At 29.1% G+C, this 27920-nt stretch overlaps 5 protein-coding genes and 2 long non-coding RNA genes across 10 annotated transcripts; 2 read left to right on the top strand and 5 right to left on the bottom strand.

The window, feature by feature from the left end:
* The first annotated feature begins 9 nt into the window (after positions 1 to 9).
* Positions 10 to 2820, top strand: LOC107168679 (uncharacterized). Its single transcript, XM_015518166.2, has 2 exons — positions 10 to 1802; positions 1935 to 2820. The coding sequence occupies exons 1-2, from the start codon at positions 1443 to 1445 to the stop codon at positions 2700 to 2702; spliced, it is 1128 nt and encodes a 375-aa protein (XP_015373652.2). The 5' UTR covers positions 10 to 1442; the 3' UTR covers positions 2703 to 2820.
* On the bottom strand, positions 1908 to 7914 carry LOC149056060 (uncharacterized). The gene is made up of 2 exons (XR_016191461.1): positions 7774 to 7914; positions 1908 to 2426 (listed from the first exon to the last, which is right to left on the bottom strand). It is a non-coding gene; the product is annotated as an uncharacterized LOC149056060 (long non-coding RNA).
* Positions 7915 to 11062: 3148 nt separating this feature from the next.
* LOC107168682 (nucleolar protein 9) lies at positions 11063 to 14001 on the top strand. The gene is made up of 10 exons (XM_015518171.2): positions 11063 to 11372; positions 11517 to 11724; positions 11833 to 12062; positions 12134 to 12404; positions 12465 to 12642; positions 12717 to 12870; positions 13033 to 13161; positions 13234 to 13407; positions 13463 to 13606; positions 13664 to 14001. The coding sequence occupies exons 2-10, from the start codon at positions 11535 to 11537 to the stop codon at positions 13925 to 13927; spliced, it is 1734 nt and encodes a 577-aa protein (XP_015373657.2). The 5' UTR covers positions 11063 to 11372; positions 11517 to 11534; the 3' UTR covers positions 13928 to 14001.
* Positions 12715 to 15507, bottom strand: amrt (TM2 domain-containing protein 2 amaretto). 2 transcript variants are annotated; one of them, XM_089226448.1, is made up of 5 exons: positions 15373 to 15507; positions 15057 to 15305; positions 14868 to 14955; positions 14687 to 14805; positions 12715 to 14204 (listed from the first exon to the last, which is right to left on the bottom strand). In XM_089226448.1, exons 2-5 carry the CDS (start codon positions 15239 to 15241, stop codon positions 13991 to 13993), a joined length of 606 nt encoding a protein of 201 aa, XP_089082574.1. In that variant the 5' UTR covers positions 15242 to 15305; positions 15373 to 15507; the 3' UTR covers positions 12715 to 13990. The 2 variants fall into 2 exon arrangements, with proteins under 2 accessions (XP_089082574.1, XP_015373687.2); XM_015518201.2 differs by having other exon boundaries at positions 15057 to 15397.
* A 108-nt stretch (positions 15508 to 15615) lies between these two features.
* LOC149056059 (uncharacterized) lies at positions 15616 to 22137 on the bottom strand. Of its 3 annotated transcripts, XR_016191512.1 has the most exons (5): positions 21431 to 22134; positions 20498 to 20608; positions 20258 to 20391; positions 16781 to 19946; positions 15616 to 16700 (listed from the first exon to the last, which is right to left on the bottom strand). It is a non-coding gene; the product is annotated as an uncharacterized LOC149056059 (long non-coding RNA). The 3 variants fall into 3 exon arrangements; XR_016191513.1 differs by having other exon boundaries at positions 16781 to 20391; positions 21431 to 22135; XR_016191514.1 differs by lacking the exons at positions 15616 to 16700; positions 16781 to 19946; positions 20258 to 20391 and having other exon boundaries at positions 20430 to 20608; positions 21431 to 22137.
* Positions 22138 to 23906: 1769 nt separating this feature from the next.
* Positions 23907 to 26340, bottom strand: LOC107168696 (dolichyl-diphosphooligosaccharide--protein glycosyltransferase subunit 1). The gene has a single exon (XM_089225717.1). The coding sequence runs from the start codon at positions 26338 to 26340 to the stop codon at positions 24532 to 24534; it is 1809 nt and encodes a 602-aa protein (XP_089081843.1). The 3' UTR covers positions 23907 to 24531.
* On the bottom strand, positions 26255 to 27822 carry LOC107168697 (protein FAM50 homolog). Its single transcript, XM_015518198.2, has 3 exons — positions 27680 to 27822; positions 26486 to 27601; positions 26255 to 26415 (listed from the first exon to the last, which is right to left on the bottom strand). The coding sequence occupies exon 2, from the start codon at positions 27547 to 27549 to the stop codon at positions 26506 to 26508; it is 1044 nt and encodes a 347-aa protein (XP_015373684.1). The 5' UTR covers positions 27550 to 27601; positions 27680 to 27822; the 3' UTR covers positions 26255 to 26415; positions 26486 to 26505.
* Positions 27823 to 27920: the final 98 nt, after the last annotated feature.

The raw sequence follows: 27920 nt of genomic DNA, 5'->3' as shown, positions 1-27920 counted from the left end.
ATTTTATTATGCTCTTTAGGTACGATTACTTTACTACGTATACCTATTACTATAACCGTATTATTGATATATTCTTACATTATATATTATATTATATTGTATTTGAGCCTTCACGGGCGTTTAAATAAATAAATAATGGTGAAAAATTATACACCATATATAGCAGGGATGACGAACCTATGTCACGCGTGTCACGGAGTGACACTCGCGCATTATTTCGGTGACACGCCAATTTAAATATTATTCATAATTTTTACTTCACTTTCCAAAAAAATTATTGATAATTTCAAACTATTTTTAACTTATTATTGGAATATATCGTAAGATATTGTAATCTGTAGGTACTTCCCATTCCCTAAGCTCGAAAACGAAACGATTTGATTATCAATAAATTCGTTTATCCCGTTTACGTAACAAACGTAGGTACCTACAACAGAACAGTCCACAGTCGTCAACAGATAGTTTCGGATGTCTTACACGACGACTATTTTAACCAACCAATTCAATGTTGCTTCAGGCTTACTCACTATAATAAAATTCACGTTCAACCGTTGGCAGTTTAATGCCGTTTCTAAATTTATAGAATAAAGATGTTCAAAAAATGTAAACTGAATCCAGAAAAAAGTGGTAGTGGGAGATTATTCCACGACAGTGGACAGTGGATTTTGGTGTAATTCAAAACAATAATAAGGTACTATGTTGCTTGTGTAACGAAATTGTTGTAAGCCGTAGTTTCAATTTTAAAAGACATTTCGAGACAGTTCATAATAACATATATTCTCTATCGGCTGAAGAAAAATTAGAATTGATTTCTCAAAAAGTAAAATTGTTTAGAAGTCAATCAAACAAATTTAAAGTGGCGCGTTCAAACAAAATAATAATTTATTAGCCGCTAGTTTTTCTGTGTCGCATTGCATTACGCAGCATGGTAAGCCACTTTCTGACGGAGAAAACTTAAAAGAAGTTTTTGTAAAGGCGTCTAACATTTTGTTTCACAATTTTACTAATAAAAATTAAATAATAAAACGTAGGTAAATGTTTAATTAATTATTTTTTAATAAAAAAAAGAAGGTCTGCAAAGTTTCTGACACGTAAAACAAATAAAATCAAACCAAACATTTTGATTTGACACGCAGTTATCAAAAGGTTCGCCATCCCTGATATATAGGTTATTATTGAGTTTTAAAAAAAGTGTATTTTGGAGAAAAAAACCGCTTTATATTATACTTTGTAATAAATAAAAATAGGTTTTAATATTTATTTAAATCTTGTTGCTATGGGTAACTAAAGTGTTCGAAATAAATATTGACCAGTAATATACATTTTACAAATGTAATTTGCCTCATCAAGCAGTTGTTATAAGTTTGAAAAAGACTATTATATATTATTGCTATCGTAGTTCATACATATATTTAAAATATATTTTAAGTTTTTGTATCAGTATGAATAATATTAATGAAGAAATGAGTGGTTTAGCGGAAACTCCTAACTTATTGACACCACAATCAGATTCCCGGTGCAAAGTAATAGGCCCGAACAACACGTTGCCTGTGAAAGTTACGTCGTGGAAAAAAACCAAGCGTTTTATCCGGCGGTTATTTTGTTTCGCCGGACCCACGACTAAGAGTTCCGGTTCCGAGGACTTAAGCGTTCAGATTGCAGCAGAACCAGTGGTTACTGAAATCGATGCAGTTTCCTGCAGTATGGATGACGCACACCAACCGATGGTAATGGCAATTCAACTCGTTGAAGGCCCGGCTGCCCCCGAGACACCGATGGATTCTAAATTGGACATTATACACGTGAGGTTTTTTATTAATTTTATCTATCTAAATCGAATTCATACGGAATGTACACACATTGACGCTTTACGCGGAAGCGATCATCACAAACCAAAAACAGCATAATATTGTATATAGTTATCTTTATTACAGCCAGAACAGCGCTACATTAACTCCACCACCGCCACCACCTTGCAACAAGCGGCCGAAGTGTTGGAATGCGACCAACAAACGATCAGTAGGGCAACCAACACGGACGCCGCCACCCACATGACATTGCAGGCGGAAATGGTGGAGCAGATGACGCCGACGCAATTACAGTCAGATCCAGCGCTGTGGGCCGCTTATAAACGGGGTTGGGTTGACCGGATGTCCTACAATACAGTGATAAGTGGCGACCCAACGACATCTGTGCGGGATAACTATAGGTCCCGTATCCCCAGATTCGTGAAGCGGCAGGCCGAAACACCGCGGACATCGCCGATACGGCCGTCATCGCGTGCATCATCGGAGCGACCGCCATCCCGTTCGTCGATAATAACTCGACCAATTTCAGTGACGGCCGTCAACCCGCTGGTCAACACGGTAACCACCCCAACTCCGGTCTTCAAGAACTCCCGCCAACGCCGGAACCTAAAGCGGTTGCTGGAATACAGAGAAAAAGTTAGGTTACAAAATTCACAACAATATCGGCTAGAGAAACCACCCACATCCGAAACAACTACCTCCCCAGCCAACACCAGATCTACATTAGCAGGAGGCGACGGACCCAACCCTCTCAGATTCCGTGGTACCGGAGGTAATATTACATCCTCGGACCTCGAGCAACCGGAACCACGGGCCGACCGACAACCGACCACCACCACCCATTCGTCGTACCGGTCGATATTGAGATATCACCGGAAGAGGATTACGGAGTGATGCTTTTTTAAACTGTATTCATAGGTTTTGGTTATAATATGCATATTTTTGATTTAATTGTTTATAGATACAATTTTCTATGTTACGCGTGGCCGCGTGGGTCAGAAATAGGAAAAAAAATACGTCAACATTGATCATATTATAATTTATACAATTTTTATAATTTTTCTATGATTTTTCATTAGCTATAAACAAAATATTAATTCCATTATATTCTTACATTGTATTTTATCTCAAAAATATTATATAATAATAAAATGGGATTAATATTTTGTTTATAGCTAATGAAAAAGCATAGAAAATTATAAAAATTGTATAAATTATAATATGATCAATGTTAACGTATTTTTTTTCCTATTTCTGACCCACACGTAACATAGAAAACTGTATCTATAATCGATTTAATCAAAAAGTTACATATTATAACACCGGATTATAGATGCATATAGGATTTGGCCATACAATCCTCATTTTCGTGCAACACTGTAAGCTTTTTTGCCATCCGTCTATTATCCGGTGTTATAGTATAAAACTTTTCGATTTAAGAAGACGCGACGACCGCTGTGTTGTCTCAGTCTTACAAGTGCATAACATAGCAAATTGTACGCTCAGCAAATCACGTTTAGCTCCGTTAGTTTAACATTTAGAGTTGGTTGACCACTCATAAAAATTAAAGGTAACATTATTATGAAGGGCTTCTCATAGGCTTTTTATTATATTTTAATTTTAAAGCTAGTTATGTGTATTTTAAAATTTAAAATTTTACATATCTATATAATTTCTATATCTTAAAATACACATAACTCGCTTTAAAATTAAAATATAATAAAAAACCCTCCATAATAATGTTACCTTTAATTTTTATGAGTGGTCAACCAACTCTAAATGTTAAATTAACGGAGCTATTAGCTAAACGTGATTTGTTGAGCGTACAATTTGCTATGTTATACACTTGTAAGGCGGAGATAACACATGCGGGTGTCGCGTCCTCTTAAATCGAAAAGTTTTATACTATAACACCGGATTATAGTCGGTTGGCAAAAAGGGCATCGCCCATTTGTGCCAAAAAATCATTAATTCGTTTTGGGTACAGCTCATTCGTGCCAAAATAAAAAAAGTATATTTTTTCTGACAGTCATTTGCGCCATATTTACCTGCGTAAACATTTTAAATTAACGACTTGGTTATGGGCATGGACCAGTTGCGCCTAAAACAATATTTGTATTTTAGGTCAGTATACCAATTACGCTACTTATATTTTAGGTTCCTTATTTTTACATGGACATATGTAAGTTACTACACAGCGGAAAAAGGTACATATGTATATTCACAATTAAATATATTAATATATAGCTCACTAATATTCATTCAAATATACTTAATTTAAAGCAAATCGTATACGAAATTACGGGAAAATTCTATCCCGACTCGACGTAGGGTGAATTATAAAATATTTTATTTATTATTATTAAAAAACATAATATTATAATGTATGAATTTGAGAGATGGAGTACTAGTATAACAAGTTTTCATCATCATTAATGATCTTTATCCACCTATTATTTATCAGCTCCGTTACCCCAGCACTGCCATGTTTGAAATTGAAATTCAAACTTATTTAGTATTATGTACTTTATTTTGTACAATTTTGTACAACCAAAATTAAATTTTGTACACCTCCCCGAACCCGAGAAAACGCGATTTTACCATGTCCGTGCTACGATAAAGTAAGTAGGTATTGCTGTAGGTAAAATAATTATTCACTGCAATAACCAATACTGACATTTAGTTTACAAAATGTATACAATGGTAATTAATGTTATTAAATATATTTTACACTTTTAGAAAATAAATGTTTATTATTTGTTTTCGTTGCTTTTCAATAATATGGTTTATTTATAAGTATAAAAATAAATTGTATTATTGATATTTTTAAAGTGTATATTATTTTAAAACATTTTGTATTAGTCTTGGCTGAGTGATACTGTGTTCTGGGTCGTCGTAAACTTCCCAATAGTTATTTGTTCTCCGAGGAAATTGGTGATTTTTGATAGGTACCTTGTACCAGTTATACCTACTTAAGAGGATGTTTCACCCGCATGTGTTGTTTACGTCTTACAAGTGCGTAACATTGCAAAAACCGTTTCGCGCGAGAAAGAACCGAGAAAGATATAGTTATAACTAAGAAACGAAATTTTTATCACATAAAAAGGAGAATTTTGTCTGTGCAATATCGTTTTTATTTTTTCGATATCAGAACTACAAAAAAAGTTATTCATGCTTAAAAAACGCAAAATTAATGTATTATAAAACAATAAGATTTTTTTGTATAAGTGATATCGAAAAAATAAAAACGATATTGCACACACAAAATTCTCCTTTTTATGTGGTGAAAATTTCGTTTCTTAGTTATACAAATAATATCTTAGTTCAGTTTTCTAGTTATGAGTTACCTACCCGCAGTCTTGTAAAATATACTTTTGATAAATTATTAAAATATTAATACTAGTATTCAAATAAAATAGTATTAAAAATGCTATTATAAAAATGTATTTTATGAATATTCACTAAGTTTTTGAATACAAAAACAAATATTTTTTTTTCAATTTTATGCTATTATATGTCGTACATGTTATATGTATATTTATTTTATATCAGTAATCAGTATAAGTACCTATATTGTGTTACTACTTACCATAGATTTTAAAAATTAAAAAAAATATATAACTATCCAACTATTTAGAAGTAAATACATGTTCAGATATTTCATTCATATTGATACAATTAGATTACAAAAAATAAAAAGTGGTATTAACTATTAATATGAAATTATTTAAAAAAAAATACAAATACGAAATCCATATAAAATTAGATGCAGCATTGTTTAAACTTTAAACCTTTAAATTACCTACTTTTTCTATACAAAATGTTTTCTGTTTTTATAAATTCAATCTCATTAATATATTGTTTTATTTTTATGTAATTATATAGCCTTGACAATAAGATAAAAATTAATCTTTAATTCCTATACTCATGATATTAATAAATATGAAATTATAGTTTTGGAGTTAAGACTTACATATTAAGCCAATTTAATATTATTTCAACGAATACAATATTATTTTTATATATGTCAAATTGTTGTAAAAAATAATTAATAAATCTAATATTGTGGTATTTAAGTACTAGTATTTATATTATGTCAAAAATTATTTTAAAAAGTATTCAGAATACTTCAAAAAGTATTTTAATACAAGTAGGTAAGTATTCAAATACTTAACAAGACTGCAGCCTATCCATTAGTATTTATTACATTTTCAACTATGAAATACAAAAATTGTAAACATTAAATATCAGTACAGTAGATTGTATATTGAATCACTTCATTGTTCTAAAATACAATTAAAAAAATACATTTTCAATAAACGTTTCAAAATATAACAAAAGTTAAGAATAGAGTCAATTGAGTCTAATAAAGTTGTAGAACCTTACCAAAAAATGGTATATACAATTAAATAAAAATAATTGAGTGGATTATATAACATTAAAATTTTAATATATTTTTATTCATTTAAAAACAATATATTATTCTTTTTTTAAATTGTCAGAATCTTCATATATCTGAGGAAGAGGTAGAAGAAAACCTCTATGTAAAACCTTGAAACATTTTGTTAGGTATTACTTAAATAACAAATTTTCACGGTTAATTTAGAATTTAGATTTTTATTGAAGCCATGAATGTTATGATATTAAAATAATGTATGTTTTTTTTTAGTGTGTCTCCACCTTTAGGAGTATTAAAAATGTTTAGATTTGAGGATGGTTGCTAGTAGAAAATTGAATCTAAATGATATATTAAAGGGTTAAAAGTGAAAATAATAAAATAGTCAAAATCCAAAATAACCAGGAAAAAAAATGAAGGTAAAACGAGATTTTATACTCTAACCAATTTCAGCAAAGCCTATTTTGTCATAACCTAAAAATAAATAATATTAAGAGGACGTGATACCCGCATGTGTTGTCTCTGTCTTACAAGTGCATTATATAGTAAATTGTACGTTCAGCAGAACACATGTAGCTCCGTTTGCTTAAAAATTAGAGTGAATTGACCTCTCATAAAATTTAAAGGTATGATTGTGATCTATTCAACCTCATATGCTTTTTATTATATTTAAATTTTAAAGGAAGTTATGAGTATTTTAAGATGGACAAAAAATGAACAATTTTAAAATACTCATAACTCGCTTTAAATTTGATATAAAATAAAAAGCATATGAGGTTGTCTAGATAATAGTCTTGCCTTTAAATTTTATAAGAGGTCAGTTCACTTTAATTTTTAAATTAACGAAGCTACACGTGTTCTGCTGAGTGAAAAATGTACCATGTTACGCATTTGTAAGACGGAGACAACACATGCGGGTATCACGTCCTCTTAAAAACTTTAATTTTCATCGAATATACTAAGTGAGCATTTAATAGATATGAAATAATTTTCCTAATAGGCATTTTAAATTTTTAACTTTTTTATGTTAGATACAATTTTTGTTTTTGATGTAAAAATGCTTTAAAATTCAGTAAAAATTTTCATAAGTTATGTCAATTAAAATATATTAAAAGTGCATAGTCCAAATAATTTTTTATAAGCATTTCAAGCAGTTCAAATTTTCATGAAATTCATCAAAATATGTAATTTATTATGTAGTTTAAAATGTATACCTTAAGTTTTTATTTTTTACCTAAAGTATTTGGAATACTTTTCAAATACTTTTGGTTTTTTAAAGTAGGTTTATTATCATTTTTACTTAATTAATTTATTAAATAAATGTTTATTACATTTTAAAAACATATTTTCAACATTTCTATCACTCATTTCCTCTAGAAACTCTGGACCTGATTGATTATTTCAATTATTCAATTTTTCATTATTCATTTCAGAAATATATATTATTACACCCACACTTATACAGATATTACATACATATATATATATATATACGTATATACCAACAAACATAGTTACACACCCACATATAGACGTAATTGTATTATAGGTACTAAAATATATACTTACATACAATTAGACTAGGTTGATTCTTTCAAATAATAATTTTCAGTAAATATTTCTAGTATATAATTTATTAGAATTAATTGATTAAATACCTAAATTCTTAATCATTTATTTAACATTGTATTCATAGTAGATAAAATATACCACAACATCCTCAACCATAATGACATGTTAATCTCTAATAGTTCAACTCGTTAACATACCACTCCTGATATAATTTAAGAGATAATCATTATAATTATATATAAATCTTTAATTTAAATATTATAGATGAGTTAATTCTTCATAGTAAAAAATTAATATACGTGAGGAAGTGATCTTTAACTTATTGATCTCCTATAGGAAACTATTTATAGTACAATCACTCGCAGTCAATTTCTCATACGTATCACTTAACATTATTTTTATACAAAATAGTATGAATTTATTACTTATTCAGTTTTATACTTGATAATATGTATAACTGATATTTTTCATATAAATTAGTAAAATAATATCATTATTCTGTACTATACTTTGTAAAATAATTTTGAAATCACTTATAATATATAACCCTAATAAGCTAGGAAATATGAATATATCAAGAAACGGTAGTGTATTATTTTAATAAAAATAACTAAAAATATCATATTTTCTCTAAAATGATATAATAATATCATAATTTAGATAAAATTCAATAAAAATATCACTAATCTGTGAAATATATATCTAATCACCAAAAATATGATTAATATAATATATAACTATTATATTATACCAAAATTGACTGAATGAGAGCCATTCAAATTTTAATAAATAATAGAGTTTTACGATTCATTATAAAATGCATATAACTATTTATAATTATTTATTATTGGTAACTTTTTGAATATTTTTACGTATACAGTTGTAATCAATTTAAATTAAATAATTTTATGTCCATATTATGTTAATCTTATTTATAACACGTATGAAAAAAAAAAACGTAAAAATAATCAAAAAGTAACCAATAGTAAAAAATTATAAATAGTTTTATGCATTCTATAATAGATTGTAAAAATGAATTATTTATTAAAATTTGAATGGCTCTCATTCAGTCAATTTTGGTTTTAGAGCCATGGTTAATTGATTTGTAAAAATAACTTAAAAAAATTCAGTCTATTCGAATTTGGTATCAAAAATACCGGTTACTATTTAAAAATAATAAGTTGCATTGCGCATACGCGTACCGAGAGGGTTAAAAATTTAAAATTTTTCTAAAAGTGTGTATTTATAATATACTACTAGCTTGTAAAAAAAAATTGATTTATTCCAACCCGGCCGAGAAATTCAGTTTTCCCTAAATTGGTGAACACACTACGGTATAATCAATTTACAGAATAACATGGAAGATTTGATCTTTATACAAATATTGAAATATACCTATTTATTTGGTATGTGTGGTATAGACATGTATGGTAAGGGTGAGCTGGTGATGGATGAAGATGGGAGGGGAGGTAAGGCTGGTGACGTTCGTGAAATTAATGGGTGTGAGGGGGGTATGTGATAGGTATAGATGGGGGGAGGGCCAGCCAGGTAAGTGATAGACATGGATGGGAGGGGAGAGGGCACGGTATAGCATAGTCATGATAGCATAGAGCTATAGACCGGGCGGGGAAATGGAATTTATGGGATTTACGGGGGGTACAGAACATACCAAAACATACTACTGATGCGAATAAAAAAAATTTTCAATGAATTTTTATTATATTAACTGCAATAAGAAACACTGGAGTAATCTTGCATTAAATTTCCATGAACTAAATTCTACGTGAAGCAATGAATGTATTTTTATTTACAATGATGTGGTTTTTTTTTTGGCTATCAATCTATCATGGCATTTAAAGAAATTTCAATATAAATGTATTTTGAAAAATTCAAGTCCTTGAAAATTGTTTTACAAAAATATAAATTAGATGTAATATTTGAACTAGGTAGTGTTTATTATACTTAGGCCATTTTTACAAATTATTGTTGTAGATGGATTCATTATATTAATGTCTAAAATGTTCAAATCATCATAGCCATAAAATACAAATTACGAAGTTAAATATATTCAAAAACTACTCTTAAGAACGAATTTTGATTCTTAATCGTAACATTTTCAGAAAAATTATTCAACGATAAATATACAGTTAAAGAGGGGTCTTATTCAAAAAATAGACTTTGTTACTCCACGGGACAGTACTTAAGTATAGTAAGAAAACACAAGAATTTGAGAATTTGGTCTTTAAATGTATTTAAAAATTCAAAAAAATCTAATTTTAAATAATTATTTATCATTTATCGTCTTTACGAGTTTTTAAAAATTGTTGACCTTAGTTCATGAAAAATGTTCACCAAAGAGCTTGATTTTTGATAAACCATCAAAATATGCACTAAAAGCTTAAAATATGCTTTTATAATCAAAAATATGCCCCTTAAACCAAAAAATGTCCAAATATGCATTAAAAACTTTATATACATAAGCGTGCGCACGGGGGAGGCGGGGACGGCGGTTGCCTCCCCTGCGAGATTTTCCTCTACACCAAAATATTATATTATATCTACCAATTGGTGAAAATCGGGTGGGGGATTGGAGTCTGGACCTCCTTAGCTAAAGTATTGCCTCCCCTGCCAAGAATACCTACGCACGCTTATGTTTATATATATATATATACCTATATTGTTTGAATGTATGAGTGGTCTAATTGTTTTAAGGATAATTTTCTCAAAAATTTTGGTAAAACTGGAAGTAGATTTATAGGTCTACAGGATGACGGTAAGGATTTGGGTTTATCAGGTTTATGTACAAGTAATTATAGTATTACCATTGATTATAATTGTATTTATAATCAATGGTAATACTGTAGAACATTTCCAGATTTGAGGGAAGCGAGAGCCTTAACATGTAAATAAATGTGGGAAGTAATAAAGTCTTTTAATATTTTGTTTGTAATTAATTCATATCCAGGTGATTTCCCTGGTTTTAGTTTGCTAATTATGTGTTTAATTTAATTTGGGGTCTTGTGTTTTGCTTCTTAAGAAGATTAGGAGTGTAATATTAATTAATAATTATTATACTGAGTCTAGTGAGTTTAAATAAAAAAATTTTTAATATAATATTTTATTGGCATGAAGTTAGTAACGGTAATTATATTCACAAATTACAACAATAGATATTATATTAAGTAACCATTAGTTTCTTCGGAACTATAAAGGTAGGTTTACACGAGACGTGAGCCACGATCGTAGTCTTTATATAGAAGCGTGAGCCACGGCCCACGGTTTGTGTAAACAGACAATTCGTACTTCACGATCGTGGTATTATCGTCCACGAACCTGTCACGACTGGATCGTGCAACATCAAACCATGTTATTAGATATTTCAGTCGTGAAACCACGCTCGTGAGCCACAACTACACGATCGTGAAATACGCTCGTGGCTCACGTCTCGTGTAAACCTACCTTATATTGTTCCATGATATTATCAACGATTCTTATCACTGACTGCCCATAACGAATTGTTAATTTAAGTATTTGATAAAACTACACGTGATACGTGAAGTCATGAAGTGTGAATTGTGAATAACAAATAAAACTAGGTATTATAAATTAAATTTATAACAACGTAACAACCGACTTGATTTGCAATTTGCACCCTACATCTCGTGTTTGCCGATTGCTTATGTTTTATTTTTTTTTTTTTAATGATTGAAATTATACATTATTTTTAACGGTGATATTAGTTTTACATTCTATCAATTATGGATTCACAATCATCTGGAGGATCTTTTAAGCGTAAAAAAAAACGGATTTCGACTTACCAACGAGCCATGAAATTCTCCAAACGTGGAAAATTCGGACACGGTTTCCAGATTCAAGATGAAGACTTTCAATATTTCCTTAATATTCTAAAAGTATCAAAAGAAACGTTTGAAAGCGATGACGATAAAAGTAATTGTTGTTAGCTTCTTGCTACTATACAATAGTTACTTCAAGAAAATATTTAACACTATAAGTACAGTTAAAATATCAAATTTAATGTCACAAACATATTTTTAGGTATTTTTGTGGATAATGTATTCAAACAATTGCATGGCAATGAAGTGAATTATTGTAGTAATCAGGTAGTGTCTCGTGTAGTAGATGACCTACTACCTGCGGCTAGTGATCAGACTGTATTAAATTTGATAAAACACTTTGAAAGCGATTTGCGTCCTATATGTTGTGATCAGTTTGCTAGCCATGTACTACAGCAACTATTACATGTTGCAATTTATAGAGCATATAAGGTATTTTTATAGTTATATAGCAATACATTTAGTATATAATTTTTATATATTTGTACTGTTATTTTTTAAAGGTTACCAAAGACATATCAGAAACTACCAGAGAAAATTATTTCAATTTTATAATCAAACTTTGCAAATTTATAATGAATAATTTGGAGGAATTCATATGGGATACATATGCTAATCATATAGTGCGAAGTTGCATTGCTTGTTTGTGTGGTCAACCATATTTGTGTTCAAAGAATTCACAGCAAAAAGGCGAAAATATAGACACAAATAAAGATCATAAAGATTTGCTAAAAAAATATGCTGACTGTATCATAAATATTCAGCAGTTCTCTGGTAAAATATAACTACAACTTAAAACTAAACAAGTATGGTTCTCATTAAATGATTTTCCAGAAATGCCTACAAATGATATCACTTCCGGACTCTTACAAGTATTACTTAAATCAATTGCACCTGTATCTAAAAAAAGATTTAAAGCCTTAGTTGAAAAAATAATGAGTGGATGTTTTCCAATAAATGAAAGTAACTCTTTTGATGTTTCTCAGATTCTTGAAAACAATTCATTTTCTAGGTACTGATAAATTTATTTTCAAACATTTTGTTAGTTACTAATTGGACAAATTAAATTACAAATTTCCATTTCAGACTCCTTGATGTTATAATTTCTGAATCGCCAGAAAAATTGAATCAATTATTATATGATAAATATTTCAATGATAAGCTTGCTGATTTAACTATTCATCACAATGGGAACTTCACCATACAAAAGATATTATCAACAACTGCAGATACTACTAAAGTAATAAATAATATAGTTGATGAAAGAATTTAATGGATTGATTATCTACTACTCTCTCTTTGTACACCTTAACTTTCCACAAAAGAACTATAACATAATTGTTTTAGCTTCTTCACTTGTATCAAATGATCAAAATTTAAAATAAATGATTTATATTTTTAGTTTGAAACAATTTTTGATCAATTAAAGGAAAATATACCTCAAATTATCAATCTTGGTTATACTGGAGTGTTATTAGAATTGTCTAATGCTTGTTTACGTTTGAAGTGTAAACAAGCTTTATTCTTTAAAGTATATATAATAAGTAAATAAATCAAACTTCACTAGTCCAATTATATTTATACCATACTTAATTTTTAATAGACATTATGTGAATCATTAAAATGTAAAGAAGAAACTGAAGATGGAGTTACTGTTTTATTACTTCTTGGGTTAAAAGTTGCTGACAATTTTGATAACTCGTCTAAAGAACCATCAATTCATATTCATGGATCCATGATAGTACAAAATATATTGAAGTTTAATAAACCAATCAAAGTAAGATATTCCAGGGGTTGTGTGATTGAAAATAACTTAATTATTTATTTTGCAGATGGTAAATAACTTGAACAATTTAGATACTGAACGTCTTGTTTACTTACTTTGTGATGTGAAAGGCAGTTATATTGGAAATGCATATTTTGAAAGTGCATTTATTGGAGAAAGAAGTCGTGAAAAAATGATATGGAAATTAAAAGTAATTAAATATTTGTTATAAATACTAAGTATTTTTTTTAACATTATTTTTAATTAGGACTATTATACAACACTAGCAAAATCTAAAAGTGGTTCTCGTGCTTTTGATTGCATATGGAAAGTAGCAGACACAAAACAACGTACTATGATAATGACAGAGTTTTTAAAACATGAATCTGAACTTATTAGCACACAATTTGGTTCTATAATTGCATCCAAATTAAATTTAGGCCTGTTCAGGCATAAAAGAGATGAATGGATGAAAGCTGATCAAGATAAACTTCAGACTATGAAAGTTTTTGAAGTCAATAAATATTGTTGAAGCTTTTGTACAATTAGTAGTTCTTTTATTTTATGAAGTTAAAAAAATAAACGTTTTTTTAAATTAAACATAAATATTCCAATTACTGCCATCTTCTGGCAAAAGTTGATTTGTGACTAACAATATGACATCCAATATCCACCAGACTCCACCACCTCCAAGTGTCAACAGTTTTCCAACAGCTGTTCCAGTTTGTCCCAGACAAAATCTGTCCATACCAAGGAATCCCAGTAAAATTGAATATAACAGAGTTGTTAGGAAATAATAGCCACCATATCTGTAATAACAATAATAATGATAATGGTGTAAGGCCTTATACAATATATTTTATTAAAAAGAACCGCATAATGTGGTGCCTCCGTCAAATAAACGTACAGCATATTAAATTTTACACTCAGGTTTTTTACCATTGAACTCTGTTCTAACCCTAAAGTGAATATTAACTGTACTTAAGCGTTGGTCTTTCTCTTTTTAGTATTTAAATTTTTAAGCTAGATAAGAATATTACTAACTTGTGATATTTGAAATACTATTACTCATAATATGTTGTTTAAAAATAATGAAAAAACCCAACAGCTAAGTACAGTTTATGTCTTTTAACTTTGATAATAGAAAGGTCAATTCACTATAATATTAATATTAACATATGATCAATTCTAATAAATGCACATTTGATGTGCAATATGTTTGAAAGACAGTGACACACCTTATGTGTCCTCTTAGTAGTAAATCAAATACAAATATAATATTCATTTATACTTCACACATGGAAATCCTTTCTTGTTGAATTTTCTGTTACCATGACATTCTATACCAGGTAAAACCATGCATTGAACTGTTGTTTTTTCTACGTCTTCATATCTGTAACTACCTCCGTACTAAAATGTAAAATCACAATACAGAATAGATAGATTAAGTCAATAAGTCTACAATATTGTACCTTGGAACATCCCCCCGTAATGGTATCATCTCTTGTCTTGTTTCCTTTTAAGTCAACTAGGTCTTCACATTCAATGAACTCCATTGGCCTAAATATTATTATTAAAAATTGTTGTAAATTTTATTTTTTATTTATTTGACATATTGTAGGGTTTAATACATATCAATGATTATATGAAAAATTACTTACAAGAAAGAGCACATGACCAGCGGCCCAGAAGGAACATAGTTCAGTTCTGGGTCGTTTTCCAACAAAGAATCGTTTTTTAACTCTCCGCCGTCGTTTCTTGACATATTAGCATTCGTTGCCGCATGACAATAAACGCTTGATACCAAAATATATCCAAATAATGACCTAAAATATTTGTCAGTCATTGTCCGTGATCATGACGTATAACACTACAACGTATTAGCAAAAATCGCTGGATTTCACGTCTTCCTAATAATATTTCACAAATATATTATTTAAAACTGTAATGCATGAGTTATTAATAAATAGTTTTTACTTTTTTGAATTGCTACAATGCTACGATGTCTCATACTCTCATGTCGATGTCTATCGTCTATCACATACCGACATACCTATTACCTATCGCCTATCATATTTGTCACGACATTTTAAATATATAATTGATAATAACTGATAACCATTGATAACACTATCATAAACTAAAATCTTTCTGTAATTAATTATAAATTATAATTTATAATATATCTATTATCTAATAAGTAATAATATTATTAAACAACTTGCTATTTCGCATAGAAATTATATTATTCTCTTTATGTTATGTCTATGATATTCGGTATGTGCTAGGTATGTGATCTTGACGATTTGAATAAATCAAACTGTTATCCGGGCTTATTCTTATTCCAATCATAGGCGTGTGCTGACTTTTGCACAGGGTATGCCGGTGTTTTTAAATATACCTACCGAACCCAATTCAAGGAAATAACCCCCAAAACTCTTAAATAATTCGTCTCAATGAAAATACGATTTTAAATAAAAATATAATGTTATGAAATCTAAATGATATATTTTGATTTCGTCTCGACATCCAATATTTTCATAATAAAAAATAAAAAATATCAAAATATTTAAGTTCTAATCATAAAGTATAAATACCATTGGTAACTACGAAATAAATATTATAATAAATACATTCAAAGTACAAATGGTTAGACTATAATGGTAATAATTCTTATACTTTTAACATAATATATACTATATAGGTACCTGACATATTAAATAAATTAGATAAATTTTAACTTTATTAATATTAATACTATACTATATATTTACATAAACTAAAATTATATAATTAACTAAGTCGGTTTGTGTCATTGGTTGCTAAAATGGTTCGGCGCAATTGATATACGATATACCTATCTTTTTTGATTTGAATATATATATATTTTTATAACGACTGAGTAGCAGTAATTGAAAGCTGCATAAAATGGAAAAAAATGGTGAAATCCTGCGGTGACCAATCAATTCCACCGACAATAAAATACAAAGAGAACGAAACAGTATATGTTCGGAAGAATCTGATTGGAATGTCGATTATTCATCAATGACTTCGTCAGATAATGAAATACTGGAAGTGTCGGGAGATTCATCCTCTGACACGGCGACGGACAAAACGGGCGAAAACTTATATCAGCTGTACGACAAACATCACAACGGTATAGAAGAAATTTCAAAGAAAGTCGTCCTTGAAGAAGTCATCGAGTTGTCTTCGATTATCAGTGATTATGTAGCGTATAAACTATAAATAATTCGCGGCCGTTCAAGTGGACGCGGTGGTTCAGGTGGACGCGACCGATCGAAAAGCTGAAACAGGTACGCATAGAGATGAAATTTTATTCGGATAGACTTAATTTTTGTAATTTTACTAAGAGTATAATATTTACCGTCGCTAAAACCGAGCACTGAGTGACCGTTTTCGTTTTAACTGCACGTTGACCGCCATGAGATCTCACCAAACTTTGTCCTCACCACCACGGGTTTTTTCATAGGTTTACTCAGGAGAGCATACCTGCCCTGCGGGCAGACGGATGACCTAACAAGTAATTTTAGCCTTGTTAGTTAAAGTAGGTAACATAAGTATGGTGGGCTCCCTTCGCCTATCGGCTCCGGTCGCCAAACTCAAGGGACCTCCCGTCGCCAGACTCGATGGCCGTTAGCGTGGTCACTCGCTCAAAAGTTATGTCAATTAAAAGTTGCAGTGATTACGCGTGTATACGCTACGCTCCACGGCTCATTATAAAGCAGTGTTGCGCGCATGCGTGTTAACGTAAAATCGCAAACTTTGGATGGCTATAACTTCCAAAATAATGGCGTCCGCGCAGTTTTTTTTGTACCATCGTTCTTAACTCGCTGAAATGTGTATATTTCGAAAAAAAAAATTCAAAAAATGTGCTGGGTAGCTAAAGTGAATTTATGCCACTTTTTCTTTTAAATAATAAAATAATGTTCAAAAACCACTAATGCAAATTCTTGTTTAAATCATGTAAAAAATCCCTATAATATGTAACCTAATAAATTGTAAGCTAGTAACCACGATGTTGATGCTGTACCAATATATAAAAAAAAAAATTCTTGTTTATTATTTACCAAAATTTGGATCATCATTTTCATCACTGTAAGCAATTGCATCTACTCCAGATAATTCAATTTCAAAAGTGTATTTTATTATTAATTATAAATAGTAAATAGACAATTTCAAGCAAAATATGTTACGTATAGACATGTTAACATGTCTGACTCTGACATCATCATTGATATTTTGTTTACTAGAAGTACTACTCATTCAGAACATTTAAAAATCATATGTAAGTGAGATCAAAGTACATTAAACTGCAGGTGAAATAACTTACTTGTAGACATGTTTTAAACATTATGATCCCAATTTGGGTCATTGTCACTATCGTCTAAAATTTAGAACTAGATACGAACTTTGAGGTATGTTATGCACATGACTGGTGGTATAGGTGTATAATATATTTATTATAAGAAATTATATGACTGTTTTTGGAAAAATTAATTTTTTAAATTTTTTTTCTTTTCTTGTTAAAATTCTGCGTCACCCCTAAGCTAGGTCCATGTCACCCTTAGGTGACATGTCACCCCGGTTGAGGACTACTGGTCTAAATTGTAGTCAAATGAAGATTCTAACATTTCAGTTATATTCTCGTCATTAATTTTGTTTATTTGTCACAAACTACATAAAAAAAACTTAATAAATCCGTTAACTTTACGGCAAAAACACATTAAACATTCAATTTTGGTAATCAGATAAATAAAGTAAAAAATTTATACGTTTATAGTTACCAATAACAACAGTATCAAATGTTCCTTTATCAATAATTTCAAAATATTGATATAAAAAAAAATAACTAAATATGGTATTTTCAAGATACAAACACCAACTGAAAATGGCAACACAATAGAATTAGAATCCGATGAGAAAATACCAATTATTGAGACCTAACACGAGATCTCATTGATAGAAAATTTGTATAAGTGAGATTCAATATAAGATCTCGCAATAAACTTTTAGCAATTTTTTGAGATTTAGAATTTGAGTAACAAACTACAAAGTGAAAACCCCCGTGGCGATCAACGCGTTTTAAACGTTTTTTCAAGTGTAGTATGTAACTATAATTTTAGATATTCTATTGTACACTGTTCTACTCTGCAGCAATATAATATATTTATCTGTATAATATTATAACTGTCAGCCGCCGACTACGTTTCTCAAGTTAAACTGCAGAGCATCATATTATTATTATTTTAATGTTTTTGCTCGAAAATTGATTTTTTGGAATTTAACTTTACCCGGCCAACTATAATAGTGGCGTTATGTTTTTAAATTATTTTTGGGATTTCCGTGGCAGTGGTATCTAGTTTTTGCTGATTTCCAGAGACGTATATAATAGCTGCTTTTAGGATGCTAATAACGACGTAGTTCCCTGCAGATGTAAAGACAATTTGAGTATTTTTTTTTAAGATTATAGTGCAAAATTCTTGATCGGATTAATGTCGTGGAGTTGTTTGAAAATAGCTGTAGAGACTAAGCGTAGTCTCGTTCTTAACGTGAGTTGGGGGTGCCGAGTGTATTACTCGTATATTCACGCCAATTTTTTGGACCGACTTAAGAGTTAAGACTGTTTGTGGGTATCTATAAAGGCATTCCGCATTTAGACTTCTATAACATTTTGAACAGTTAGGTAAACGTTACGTAGTGGTAAATACATATTGTGATCAATAATATCGTCAATTATTTATGCGGTTTTAATTTCATAGAGTGTATTTTGTAAATTATATTCATTAATTTTTTTAAAACCATGGTTAGGTATCTCGTTCTTCTGTAATGATAAATCATTATTATCAGTTATGCTAATAATTATAAACTATGATCATCAATTAATTTCCGCATACTGGACAATATTTCAGCGACAGTTGTCAGTTATAGGCACGATTAAAGTTAAAGATATAAAGATATCTTTAATCGTGGTTATAGGTACAGACAGATGAAACATCATCGATTAAAGGTGGTTTCACACGAAGCGAATGTTCGCGGAGCGAACGCGATTTTAAATCGCAGCGGTTTTTATTCGTTCATTAATTTCGGATTCACACTAGACGATTAATCGCTCGATGTGAATGAACTACGAACATCATTTCCCGCCAATTTTTGAATCAAACAATTGATCGTTTATTTTACATCAATTAGTTGTTCAGACATCGTGGTTGTGTTTAGTTGTGTTCAGTGTTCATTTGCAGTCGTTCTGTACGTATTTTTACAAAATATATTATTATATTAGTTGTCATTAATTGTTTTTTATTAAAATGGATAAATTTAACACTATTGAAAGCGTTAGTATAATTTATGCATTATATAAAAGAAATCAATTACAAAAGAAAAAAAATAATAGAAAGAGAGTGCATTGGGTACACCCATTGAATATGAAAAGAATTGAAGAAGGACAATTTCAAGTTACATTTTTGACACTTCGGCAATATCCTGAAGAATTTTTTAAGTACTTTCGTATGTCAATAACGTCATTTGATACACTAGTAAAATAATACAAAAAACTAAATGTTGTCATTCAAAAAAGTAAGAAACTTAAAAATTATTGGGATAAAAAATGTTAAAAATATAATTTTTGAATAAAAACGTTGTTTTGTAAATGACTTGAAGCTATGTAAAATTATATTTTCAAAAACATTTACACTTTTTGAAATAATGAGTGTTTTACGCTTCATAAATCACCCTGTATAACTATTTATGTACATATTTATAATATAAGTTACATGGATTATTTAAATATAAATTAGTAGTTACTACTTTACTAGGTAGTTAATGAAAATAATTAGGAACTAACCTTCTATTATCCATTGTTGGTTTCAGAAATTCCAAAATATCGGAATAAATATACTTTTTAATTTTATTAGCAGCTTGCCCTGATTTTGTGATACATTTCCTCCGATAGGTATCTTTTAAATTTTTCCACTTTTTCTGGAGTACAATTATTGTAGGTAAATAATAGGTAGGTATCATAGATATAATTTGTGGTTTATTATTCTTAAAGTGTGTAATTCATAAGTATAATAGCATTAATTACTTTGTTTCTGCTTCTCTGTCTCTTCAAGAGTTTCATAATTCTTCAAAACAGTTTTTGCAACTTTCACCCAACTTACGTGCTTTGCGACCTTATCATGATATTCTTTGGCTTCTATAAAAACAATATAAATAATAGAATAGTTTCTTACCTATATAAAATTAAAAATTGAAATTTTCAATCTTTTTAGATTTTATTTTAAATGACAATAAAATTGTATTCGTTTGGTAAAAAAGCTTCAAAATGTAATACAATGCTCTTTATAAATTGCTACGATAGTAGTTAAAAAATATTAAAAATACATGAATTGTTCAATGCAAAAAGTCCATAATTTTCATAAAATTACATACAGTCACAATTTGTTTTTAAAAAGTATTTCAAATTCGAATTTTGACAACATACGTAAAAATAACGAAAATTTGCAATATTTTTCGAGTTAGAAATTCATAAAGATTTATATTTTTAAAATATCAATACATGATTTTTCATGAGTTTGTCTACTATTTTCAAATAAAAAATTGTCCACCGGAAAGTCAAATTAAATTTTTATGAGCATTTGAATTACAACATTGAATATTCACTCAATTTCCCTTGTACCGATATTCTTATTCTGCTGTCATTCAAAAACGAATAACTGTACAAACTTTAAATTTACACCAAATATTTTATCAATGAATTCTAGATCAAATTTTCAACCTATTTCAAAATTGCTTAAGTTATTTATAGATATTTGAAATCTCCCATTTTTTTAGTTGTTATTTTCTATATATGTCGATAAAGTTGTATTCATGGTTCAAAAAACTTGAAAATTCAATACAAGGTCCAAATAAGTTATATGATATAATATACTACTGGGAATTGTCAATCTCGACCACTCAAAGGTATTAACTAGATTTATTTTTCTATCAAAAAATTTAAATAATATTTATAACTTACTGATATTCCATATAGATTCTTCCACAGATACTTCCATAATAAGTTCTTCTACGTCGTAACTCATATTCATAATAAATTATGAATTAATTTTTATCAAAGTTAATATGATAATTACTAAAAAAAACCGGGTATACAATATAAACAATATTGTTACTTTGGTGATCAATGTTCGAATGATCGAAATTCGAAATATCGAACGGCGAACATTCGCGTCGGATATCGCGCAGTGTATATCAATCCAGTCAAAACAATATGTTTAATTTTAGCCGCTCGCGGCGAATATTCGCCTAAAATTAAACAAGACAGATTTTTCGCGATTGTTCGCAACTTGTATCCAGGCGATTATTTCTGTCTGAACACCGTAACTTAAATATAGATGTTTAATTTTGAGCGAATGTTCGCGGCGATTTAAAATCGCGTTCGCTCCGCGAACATTCGCTTCGTGTGAAACCACCTTAAAAAATAAAAAAACTTCTCAAAATAATATGTATATCCTGCAGTGTATGCAACATAAAATTCAATTTTTATTAAATTTAGAGTTCTGTATATTATCTAATAATTTAAGTTAAAATAATGCCATCCAGGGTTTTCTAAAATTGTACAGTTACCTATCCACACAGCTATTTGAAAAAATATATATTTTCACAATATTTTAATCAGGTTATACTACAAATATTTATCTAAAAATATTGTACAGTTATTTTGAAAACATTTATTCTCCAAATATAGTCACAACATTTTCACACTGTTACGTATCAAATGTATATCAATTGTATTTGTATATCAATTTTCCATCCTATATAATGAACATATACTAGAACATAATATTTAAGTTTTTGTTTAAACATATATTCACTTGCAGTATAGTTAATTATTTATTGTTATTATGTGAGACATTTTTTTATTTTAAACTGTAGTATGTATTTACTTGAACACATATTTGTTATTAGCATATAAGATTTTGTTAAAACATTATTTATATATACTGCAATTATGTTTTTATTATTTCATTATAATATGAGGTAATTTATTTTCAATAATTGTATTCAAAATTGTATATTTATCAGAATATATTAAAAATTTTGATTAAATTCACTTAAAGTATAGATTTTTAATTTTTATAATTATATCTCAATAGATGGTAAATTTAAAATGTTCAAGACCAAATTCATAAATTATAAACAATATAATGTTAAAAACAAATAAAATTCATATTACATAACCAGTTTATAATATTTTATTATTGGTTAATATATATTTAGTAGTAATATAAGTTATCTATTAATATTATCATCATAGTTAAATAACTATTGCGATATATTTGATACTAAGTATTTTGAATAAATTGCATGATCAAACATTGCAAAAATATGGAATTACAGTATTGTAAAAATATATAGTGACAATATAGTGATAATATACAACTACAATATTGTGATGACTTTTGATCTGCCAAAAAATATTTCTAAAATTTGTTGACAATATTTTTAAATATTATGACAGTTTAAATCAAATATTTCAATTTGTATTGACATTATTTCCTCAATATTTTAAAAATATAATTTTACAGTGTGGATACTGGCAATCAAATGATAATATTATAAAATACAGGAATTTAATGTCTAAACCAGTACTCTAATTAAAAATAACAATAATTTGGTAGGAAATAATAAAGAATCTAGTTTTAGGTAAGGAAAATACATTATAAATAATTAATTCAACATTTATTTTTTAAGTTATGTTTTCAGCAGTAAAATTGTAAAATTTATCATTTATTAATTTTTGATTGAATAGCAGGCATCTCAATTGATTGTTTTGTTACCAGTCTACCATGTTCATATTTATTATGAAATCTTTTTGAATGTTTCATCCAACTTGTGTCTTTTACTCTTTTACACATGTAATATTATTTACATATAAATATTGCATTGACTTACCTGACTTGTAGCAGTATTAGGTGACAAAAAGTACCTATTAATTAAAATACTCGAATCAAAATAATTAAACTTACTGATTATTGCTTGTCATAAGGAGACGTGTTGTAACTTGCAGGATTTGGTATAGGGAGATTATTGTTACTGTTGTAATTGGTGCTCATGTAGGTACATCCCTCATTGAAGGGACGACACAAGAGTACTGACCAGCGAGAGGTTGGCAGCCTGATCAAAAGGTTTCTTCCTGCATCCAGGAAGTAGATTCTCTTCTCTGGCGGCATAATAAGAGAGCCACACTTCCTACGCTTAATCATTGCAAGTAAGTATGTACCAATTACTTAATTCATGATTGTACAATATAGATCCTTTATTTCTATGACAAAGGTTTCATTGGGAATGTCCGATTTCTATGTGTGACAGTCTAGCCGTTTAATTCATTTGAATATCTTGAAACTTTAATTATATGTTTCATAAGTAACATTTATTTAAAGGATAGATAGGTTAAAGGAAATATATTAAAATGTATTGTAATAAAAATAAAATACATAAAAAGATAATTATTAATCAGTTCAACAAATAATAATAAAAGTACAGTGGTTTAAAAAAACTTATGGTTTTAATGACAACTAAAAGAGCTACAAGTCGAATAAAATCTTATAATTTGTTTATATTCATGCAAACGTATACACACTAAATATGATGGATATAATTTAATTTACTAATAATATGTAATTTACCATTCTAGAATTATTTAAAAGAATATAAGCAAATAATCAGTCAACAGAAGAAAACCCCTACTTATTACTCTTTAAGTATTTAAATTGAACATAACAATTTCTTAAACAAATACTGTTTATTGAATAAAACTATAAATCTAATTTGAAAGGAATTTAGTTATAAATTCCAAATATTTATAACCCAGTGATATATAAAATTAGTTGAAATATAAATTTCAAAATTATGTTTGTACATAAATAAAATATGTTTATTTTGTATTTTAAGTAGATATAATTTTAAAACCAATATAATATTACAAACAAATGTGCAGCAAAGAATATAATATGCATTTTTTTGACAGTGACATTAATTACATAAACCCAATTTTAAGAGATTTATGAAAAGACAATTTTATGACTTGAACAATTAATTGAAATACACACGACTTAATTAATTCAAAGATTTTAACAATTGATTGATTTTTTCTTGGCATTCGTCTTTTTTTCGTTTTAAACCGCTATCCAATTCAACAAACTGATTTCTTCCAACCTTACCCGTTATAAGCTTTTCAGTGTATAAGGATTGTGTTTGTCCAAAAAGTTCTTTTAAATTTTTTTCTGCCTTTTGTACTTCATTCAATTTGTCTGATAATTCTGTTGATTCGGTTTTTAACTTAGTAGCTAATTCATTGATGCTAGTAGTTTCATTTTTATAATCAGTCTGAATTTGTTTTGATGCTGTATTATATGTACCAATGTCTTTGGAATGTTTTAATTTATTCAAAGCTTCATCCCAAGAGCTATAAATAGAAGACCTACGATCAAAATGATGCATAATTGCACTTGTTATTCCAGATATACGTTGGCGTGTTTCACTATGTCCATCCTTGGCTATTGAGAAGTCCAATCGAACCCAAATAATTACAGTCAAAAACAAAATGTAAATAGCAAAAATTACAATCAATGGTTCATGGAACATAAAGGCTTTTGGGAATTTGTATTTTAATTCAAAATCACTAATGTGACTTTCTACAATATTCGACATTTGTAATTTTATTATTGGTCTGCCTATGGTATCCAAGTATGTGTAGTGTAAGCCATCTGGTAAACGCACAATTGGATGGGCTGTTTTTAGATCTAAGTCTACTGATCCTTCAGGAAGAATAATACATACTGTTACGTCTTCGATTATCATATTATCATATAAATGATCAATTAGACGCATCTTCAACAAGTAATCTTCACCGCTGTTGTATAAATATTCGTAAGCTGGAACATTATAACCAATTGTATAATGAGTTTTCCAACCACCAAATAGAGGGAATCTTGGACGAATATCCAACTCAACTGAGTCTAAAAGTGTTCTCTGATTTGATGTAGATATGTTACCAATAACATCTCTGTAATAAACACTATTTGCTGAAGCTGGAAGGTACATTTTGAATGATTTTACACTGGATATCCCACTATTAGTTTCACGTTGGTAATCATAACGAGAAAATGAACCTTTTAATTTAGCACCATGATGAATAAGGTCAATAACATCAGTAACAGCAACATTACCCCAATGGGATAATTCAATAGTTCTAGTTAATTTTGTAGCTTTCAAAAATGGAGTATTATTATCATAATGTAAGCTGATTTGGGAATATGAAAATGGTTCTAGTGAACCAAAGGGCCCATAAACAATATCTCCAGAGCTCAATGAAACCGGGCTGATATTGGTGTAATCTTCTATTCGTCTAGTTCCAGTTTGGAATTTAACAGAAGATTTAAGACTTTTGTATGGTGAATACAAATAAGCATTTCCATAAAACATCATCAACTGTCTATCTTTTTGAGTTATTTCTTCAGGATGAGGATACAAAGCGTTAGTCAAAACATATTCAACCACAAGTGATGCTCGACCTTTAGATCGCAATGGTCGAGATACATTAAAATCAATTTGATATAATTGCTTATCTTCATGTCCTGATAAAGTCACTGGTTTAACATTTAAACTCAAACGATTAGATTCAAATACTTGATGAGCAGAAATAAATGAAATGTGACTTTTAATTGAAGGTTCAAATGCATACAAAATAGAGTTCACAGGTTTATCATCATTATTTTCCAAAGATATGCGACATTCTCCTTTGACTAATTGGGTGCTTAAATCTACTAAGCATTCAGCATTGTTTATAAATATTTTAGGATTCACTTCAATTGAAAAAGAAGTAGAAATAGTAATTGCCACTAAGAATAAGTGGAGCAAAATCATTTTTTTTTACAAACCTGGGACCAAACGTTCTAGTTGCAAAAATCTTGTTTTTGTATTTTATTCCGATTTTAATACCTGAAACATCAAAACAAAGAAGCCATTTGATAAAACTGTTTAATTTTTTAATTTACATATTTTATATTACAATTCAATTTAATTTAAATTTTAGTTTTTTTGTGTTGCTTCATGTTTCTGTGTTTTGTCTTTAATTGTGTATTTGGCAAACGTCTTTAAAGGATCAAATGGTTCCCATCGACTAGCAGGAAAAATGTGTTTGTTTCTTTCATACCAATTTCTCAATAATACTTTTCCTGCATGTGAGTCTTCTTTCTCTAAACTAGCATCACTAACCATTCGAATATCATCATGAACACCAAATGTGAACAGTGGACCACTTTTACCTCTTGCTTTAGCAACAATAAAATCATAAAAAGAATAATGGTGTGGTAATATCAAATCTTCTTTTACATACATTAATTGGTCAGCCATTATGGTTTTAAGCTCTCCAAATTCTCGACGTAATTGTTCTAGTGCTTTCTGTAAAAATTGATAGATTGTATTACCCTTTTTCATAACAATTGTACGTCTATGACCTGAACCATCCCAGTAACTGAATGTAATACTGATTTCTTCTTCTTTTAAGCATTTTTGTTTATCAGTCCATTCTTGTCTTAATTTTTCTCGTAAACAATTCTCTTCAGATTCTCTAGCACGATCTGGTAAAAAGCTAGTATCTACATCTGGATTTTTTTTGATTTTTTTAGGTAAAGGTTGAAAGGTAGACTCTTCTTCTGCTTCTTCTTCAACTTCTTCTTCCACATCACTTTCTTCAGGCATATCCTCAATAAATGACAATGCTTTTATCTTCTGTTGTTGTCTTCGTTTTTCTTCTAGTTTTGCCTCTAATTGTCTTTGCTTTTCAAATTCCACTTCTTTTTCTTTTTGTACTAATCTCTTAGCTCTTTCTTGCACAACTGTCTCTTGTTTAGCTTTCATTTCATCTAAAGTTACTAAACCAATAGTCGAGCTTTTAAGTTGTGCCTCCAACGAATCATAATGTTTAGCGAACTTATTTTCAATATTTGACAGTTTCATTTCTTCTTCAATTTTTTTCTTGCGTAACTCTATTTCGGCTTGGGCAAGCTCTCGTTTTTTCATCAATTGCATAGCACGACCAGCTTCACTGGCAGCTCCTTTGTAATGTGCCATTTTGATGATTTTTTTTTTTTGCGTTTACAATGTTAACATGTAAAGCCGACAACTAACAACAACAAAACAACCTTAAACTTAAGACTGAAACTTTACAATTAGGGAATCTAAAAAAAAATGTACTACTTACATGTAAAGCGAGTAAAGTTTGAATCCAATTGTTATACCTCAAACCACTAAGTAAAAAACAATAAATAATTAAAATTGAACACGCATTAAATTAAATGATGTCTACACTCTACAATACTACGATTTGCAAGCTATGCCGCTACGGCAAATTCCCATTTGTGATTTGTTGAAATGCCGAATCTGAGAACGTCATAAAGTTTGAAGTTACTAACGAGTAACGTACGTTCTTGTTAGAACAAAAC

Source organism: Diuraphis noxia, unplaced genomic scaffold (assembly GCF_037042655.1).
Source record: "Diuraphis noxia isolate RWA-SAM2 unplaced genomic scaffold, SU_Dnox_SAM2 contig0004, whole genome shotgun sequence".
Taxonomy (NCBI): Eukaryota; Metazoa; Arthropoda; class Insecta; order Hemiptera; family Aphididae; genus Diuraphis; species Diuraphis noxia.
The sequence above is the reverse complement of the archived record's forward strand: the minus strand, read 5'-3'. Positions and strand labels throughout refer to the sequence as shown.

Bases quoted from the DNA above. Each gene is read 5' to 3' on its own strand.
- LOC107168682 (XM_015518171.2), top strand. From the start codon at position 11,535: ATGGATTCACAATCATCTGGAGGATCTTTTAAGCGTAAAAAAAAACGG. The intron at 12,063-12,133 runs GTATTTTTATAG...TATTTTTTAAAG, and splicing joins CAATTTATAGAGCATATAAG to GTTACCAAAGACATATCAGA. The intron at 12,405-12,464 runs GTAAAATATAAC...ATGATTTTCCAG, and splicing joins AAATATTCAGCAGTTCTCTG to AAATGCCTACAAATGATATC.
- LOC107168696 (XM_089225717.1), bottom strand. From the start codon at position 26,340: ATGATTTTGCTCCACTTATTCTTAGTGGCAATTACTATTTCTACTTCT.
- amrt (XM_089226448.1), bottom strand. From the start codon at position 15,241: ATGACTGACAAATATTTTAGGTCATTATTTGGATATATTTTGGTATCA. The intron at 14,806-14,867 runs GTACAATATTGT...TTTACATTTTAG, and splicing joins TTACGGGGGGATGTTCCAAG to TACGGAGGTAGTTACAGATA. The intron at 14,205-14,686 runs GTATAAATGAAT...TTGTTATTACAG, and splicing joins AAAGGATTTCCATGTGTGAA to ATATGGTGGCTATTATTTCC.
- LOC107168697 (XM_015518198.2), bottom strand. From the start codon at position 27,549: ATGGCACATTACAAAGGAGCTGCCAGTGAAGCTGGTCGTGCTATGCAA.
- LOC107168679 (XM_015518166.2), top strand. From the start codon at position 1,443: ATGAATAATATTAATGAAGAAATGAGTGGTTTAGCGGAAACTCCTAAC. The intron at 1,803-1,934 runs GTGAGGTTTTTT...TCTTTATTACAG, and splicing joins CTAAATTGGACATTATACAC to CCAGAACAGCGCTACATTAA.